The sequence below is a fragment of the Cherax quadricarinatus genome, unplaced genomic scaffold (assembly GCF_038502225.1).
Source record: "Cherax quadricarinatus isolate ZL_2023a unplaced genomic scaffold, ASM3850222v1 Contig62, whole genome shotgun sequence".
Lineage (NCBI taxonomy): Eukaryota > Metazoa > Arthropoda > Malacostraca > Decapoda > Parastacidae > Cherax > Cherax quadricarinatus.
The window spans coordinates 415,750-421,749 of NW_027195088.1; the positions used below are offsets into that span (position 1 = coordinate 415,750).

Consider the following 6,000-nt stretch of genomic DNA (forward strand, 5'->3'; position numbering starts at 1 on the left):
AATTACTCTCTCACTTGGTTCAAAGGCTCCTATACATTCACTTAACATCTCCCAAAATCTCTCTCTCTCCTCTGCATTCGTCTTTTCTCCAGGTGCATACACGCTTATTATGACCCACTTCTCGCATCCAACCTTTTCTTTAATCCACATAATTCTTGAATTTACGCATTCATATTCTCTTTTCTCCTTCCATAACTGATCATTTAACATTACTGCTACCCCTCCCTTTGCTCTAACTCTCTCAGATACTCCAGATTTAATCCCATTTATTTCCCCCCACTGAAACTCTCCTACCCCCTTCAGCTTTGTTTCGCTTAGGGCCAGGACATCCAACTTCTTTTCATTCATAACATCAGCAGTCATCTGTTTCTTGTCATCTGCACTACATCCACGCACATTTAAGCATCCCAGTTTTATAAAGTTTTTCTTCTTCTCTTTTTTAGTAAATGTCTACAGGAGAAGGGATTACTAGCCCATTGCTCCCGGCATTTTCGTCGCCTCATACGACACGCATGGCTTACGGAGGAAAGATTCTTTTCCACTTCCCCATGCACAAAAGAAGAAATAAAGAAGAACAAGAGCTATTTAGAAAAAGGAGAAAAACCTAGATGTATGTATATATATATGCATGTGCGTGTCTGTGAAGTGTGACCAAAGTGTAAGTAGGAGTAGCAAGATATCCCTGTTATCTAGCGTGTTTATGAGACAGAAAAAGAAACCAGCAATCCTACCATCATGCAAAACAGTTACAGGTTTTTGTTTCACAGTCATCTGGCAGGACGGTAGTACTTCCCTGGGTGGTTGCTGTCTACCAACCTACTACCTATATATATATATATATATATTATTTATATATATATATATATATTATATATATATATATATATATATTTATACACTGATCTCTGTCCTTGAAACATGTTAAGCAGCGCTTTACCATCTTCACCATCTTTAGTTCACGCTAAACATTTCGATCCAAGGCAGCCAGCTTTCAGGCAGAAGGCTTACAACTTTTCATTTCATCACTTGCATGCATCGATCAACTAGAGATTTAAAAAATGCAAGGAATTCGCATGAGCAGGCGAAATATTCACAAACACTGATCTCTGGCCGAAAAAGACTCGAACCTACAAGCCTTGGAACAAGGTACGCAGTGCTGTACCATCCTCACCACACTGGTCCAATACCTTGGCGCCCAGCTCACGCTAGACATTTTGATCCAAGGCAGCCAGCTTTCAGGCAGGAGGCTTATAGCTTTTCATCTCATCCCCTGCATGCATCGACCAACTGAAGCTGAAGAAGGTCCAGGAGACTGCTCATATTTCCTCTTCATTATGAGTCAGCTGTCCATCCCCAATTTTGGACGGTCAAACATTTACCTTCACCTTCGTCCTATACATTTAAAAGAACCTTTTGGATTAGTCTTTGATTCATTAGCAACTTTACTTTCATAGTCATGTTTAGCCTTTCAAATCCCCATTTTTACTTCAGTTTTAAAATGAACATATTTGTCAGTAGGAGTAACCTTTCTCCTTTTGATGTATCTGTAAATTCCTCTTATCTCCTAATACATGCTTTAGTCTCCTATTTATGCATTTGGGATCATTCTTATTTGACCTAATTTCTCTGAAGAATAGTCATATATGCAGCCCCTCCAATACCTTAAGTATCATTACCGTCAATATAATCATTAGCTAGATTACCCCAGTCGAGATTAGACAGGTGTTCCCTAAGTCTATTATAATCGGCAGAACGGAAAACAGGATTTTTTATCCCCTATATTATCCATAATCTCATACTTTCATGCAAAATTAAAAATAATATATTTGTAATCACTTGCACTAAGCTCTTCAGTGATCTCCAGATTATTTATAAAGGTTCTTTATTTGACAAGACTTAGTCAAGTAAATTATTAACTTTGGTGGGTTCTGTTACATATTGTTTCAGAAAGTAGTCCTGAACTACTTCCAGGAAATCACTGGACTCCAGATAACCTGTCAAAGAAGTCCAATCAATTTGAATAAATATAAAATCTCTTACTATTACTATGTTTTCATGTCTAGAAGTTCTAACAATTTCGTCCCGAAGAAGTCTACTGTTGTTTACTGATTCACGGGGTCGGTAGATTAGTTTTTCTTGACTTTCTAGAAATTCTACCCAAACGGGTTGTGTTATTAATCCATGTATTTTTAAACCTGTTTTTGTTCAACAATTTATATTTTGACTTACACATAGTGTTACTCAGCTCCCCTTTCCATTATATTTGTCTACACGGAACAACTTAAACCCTTGATTATGGCACCGACAATTATATCCCGACTCTTTAATAGTAAAGATATCAAAGTTCCAGCCCACAAATGTATTTCAATAATTTTATTTCTAGCACTTTGACTATTAGTATAAAATACATTATTTTTTCTTCTGCTCTTTTTTTCCTGTGTAGATCTGCTTTTTCACAATTTCTTTTATAATTATCCAATGTTACTTTATGGCGGCTATTATTAAGGTTAATGATATCAAAGCCTAAATCAATATTTTCATACTCATACCTGGATGATCTTCATTAGTGTTAGAAATATCTAATTGACTCTTATTAATGTTAGATGTGCCTGAGTGACCGTCATTATTGTTTGACATTCCTGAGTGACATATCTGATTGACATCATTATGGGATAAATCAGACACTTGTTCAACACATGGGTCTGATTACGTCGACTCAAGGCTGGGGACTGATTACCTCAAACTCCTCCTGTTCTTCACCATTCTCCTTTGTATAGACTGATGAAGCCATTGTGTGGCTAAACGTTTCCTTATTAAAGATACCCAAGTGTTGCAAATGTGTCTAATTTATCACCTTGTCGGTTCTCTGAACCATTCATCTATACGACATCATTAGTGTGTGTGACATACCTGATTAACCTCTCCTGGCATGTAGCACATGACAATATTAGTGTGTGACATACCTGATTAACCTCTCCTGGCATGTAGCACATGACATTATTAGTGTGTGACATACCTGATTAACCTCTCCTGGCATGTAGCACATGACAATATTAGTGTTTGACATACCTGATTAACCTCTCCTGGCATGTAGCACATGACAATATTAGTGTTTGACATACCTGATTAACCTCTCCTGGCATGTAGCACATGGCATCATTAGTGTTTGACATACTGATTAACCTCTCCTGGCATGTAGCACATGACAATATTAGTGTTTGACATACCTGATTAACCTCTCCTGGCATGTAGCACATGACATTATTAGTGTGTGACATACCTGATTAACCTCTCCTGGCATGTAGCACATGACAATATTAGTGTTTGACATACCTGATTAACCTCTCCTGGCATGTAGCACATGACATTATTAGTGTTTGACATACTGATTAACCTCTCCTGCCATGTAGCACATGACATTATTAGTGTTTGACATACCTGATTAACCTCTCCTGGCATGTAGCACATGACAATATTAGTGTTTGACATACCTGATTAACCTCTCCTGGCATGTAGCACATAACATGAACTTTGTCAACATGATCGACCTTCAACATGGACAGTTTAACTTGGTTTATGTCTACTCGGTGACCTCTGATCTTTATCTGAGAATCAGCTCGTCCCTCGTACACAAGAACACCGTCAACAATTCTTGCCAGGTCGCCAGTCCGAAACAAAACTGAATAATCTGACCAAGAAAACACAAAGTTTTTATTTCTGATTTACTTTACACTACAAACTTACAGTAATGTAAACACTTACAGGATGTACAGTATTTCTGATTTACTGTACACTACAAACTTACAGTAATGTAAACACCTACAGGATGTACAGTATTTCTGATTTACTGTACACTACAAACTTACAGTAATGTAAACACTTACAGGATGTACAGTATTTCTGATTTACTGTACACTACAAACTTACAGTAATGTAAACACTTACAGGATGTACAGTATTTCTGATTTACTGTACACTACAATCTTACAATAATGTAAGCACTCACAGGATGTACAGTATTACACTCAAAACTTAATATAGGTTTATAATCCAGGCTTATAATGTTGCCTTATAATTTAGACATAATCTAGGTTAATAATCTAAGCCACACTATATATACTTATAATTTAGGAGGATAATCAGGTATACTCCAGGTATACATGATATTTTATTTAAAGTTATTAATAAAATACAAGTTACATGATAATTCAAAATTATCTATAAAAAATTAACAATTACCTACTAATAAAGGTGTTAGTGGATACTACTTATTACTGGAGATACTTATAAGTGTGAGTTTTGCTAATTATTAGTGTGAGTGGTAATACTTATATATGTGAGTGGTACTACTTATAAGTGCGATGGGTATTACTTATAAGTGTGAATGGTACTACATATAAGTATGTGTAGTACTACTTATAAGTGGGAGTAGTACTACTTATAAGTGTGAGTGGTACTATTTATAAGTGTGTGTGGTACTACTTTTAAGTGTGTGTGGTGCTACTTATAAGTGTGAGTGGTACTACAGATAAGTGTGAGTGGTACTACTTGTAAGTGTGTGTGGTACTATTTACGAGTGTGAGTGGTACTACTTATAAGTGTGAGTGGTACTACTTATAAGTGTGTGTGGTACTACTTATAAGTGTGTGTGGTACTACTTATAAGTGTATGTGGTACTACTTATAAGTGTGAACGGTACTACTTATAAGTATGTGTGGTACTACTTATAAGTGGGATTAGTACTACTTATAAGTGTGAGTGGTACTATTTATAAGTGTGTGTGGTACTCTTTTAAGTGTGTGTGGTGCTACTTATAAGTGTGAGGGGTACTACTTATAAGTGTGAGTGGTACTGCTTATAAGTGTGAGTAGTACTACTTACACGTGTGAATGATATTACTTATAAGCATGAGTGGTGCTATTTATAAATGTGTGGTACTACTTATAAATGTGAGTGTATACTATTTATGACTGGAGCTACACACATTTATAAAGAGCACCACTCATGCTTGTAAGTAATACCATTCACACGTGTAAGTAGTACTACTCACACTTATAAGCAGTACCACTCACACATATAAGTAGTACCACACACACTTATAAGTGTGAGTTGTACTACTTATAAGTGTGAGTTGTACCACTTATAAGTGTGAGTGATACTACTCATAAGTGTGAGTGGTACTACTTATAAGTATGAGTGGTATTACTTATAAGTGTGAGTGGTACTACTTATAAAAGTTACAGCAGGAAAATGTTTGACAAGTAAGTTTCTGCAGACTTGATAATAACACATGTAATGTGTACTCACCTAATTGTATTCAACTAATTGTGGTTGCTGTGGTAGAGTCATAGCTTCTGGTTCCGCCTCTTCACTAGACGCCACTAGGGCCTCTCTCTCCTCTTCTTCAAGTTATGTATCCTGCCTCCACTATCTCATTTCCCAGACTATATTCCAGTTCTTGAACATTCTATGGCCGAAGAAATACTTCCTAACAACCCTGTGGCTGATCTGAGTCTTCAACTTCCAATTTAAACTTATTGTTGCTATGTTCCATCACTGGCACTTCCTGTCTCTATCCACCTTGTCGATTCCACTCAGTAATTTAATATATCGTTATCATGTCCTCCCTGTCCCTCCTGTCTTCCAGTGTCCTCAAGTAGAGTTCTCTTAGCCACTCCTCGTAGCACATGCCTCTTAGCTACGGGATTAGTGCAAACCTTTGCACTTTCTCTAATATCCTGACGTGCTTGGCCAGGTGAGAGGTTTTAAACTGAAGCTGCATATTCCAGTATGGGCCTGACATGCAAGGAGTATAGGGTTCGGAACTATTCCTTACTGAGATGTCCTTATCCTATTCTTAGGCTCCATAGTCGCCCATTACACACATTCCAAGATCAGTCTCCTTGAGTGACGTTTGTAGTCTTTGGCTCTTTAGTCTGTACTCTGTCTGCAGTTTTCTTTGCCCTTCCCCGCTCTTCATGACTTTGCACTTGGTGGGGT

The 6,000-nt window shown here is 37.1% G+C and overlaps 1 protein-coding gene across 1 annotated transcript in view; it reads right to left on the reverse strand.

Annotated features, from left to right (window-relative positions):
• LOC128702899 (beta-alanyl-bioamine nonribosomal peptide synthetase ebony-like) overlaps nt 1-3,688 on the reverse strand; it is a gene marked incomplete at its 5' end in the record, with an annotated part of 330,023 nt that extends 326,335 nt beyond the window's left edge. The window contains one exon of the mRNA XM_070079974.1: nt 3,492-3,688. Within this exon, the coding sequence (XP_069936075.1) occupies nt 3,492-3,688 (197 nt within the window). The remainder of the gene's footprint in view (nt 1-3,491) is intronic.
• Nucleotides 3,689-6,000: the final 2,312 nt, after the last annotated feature.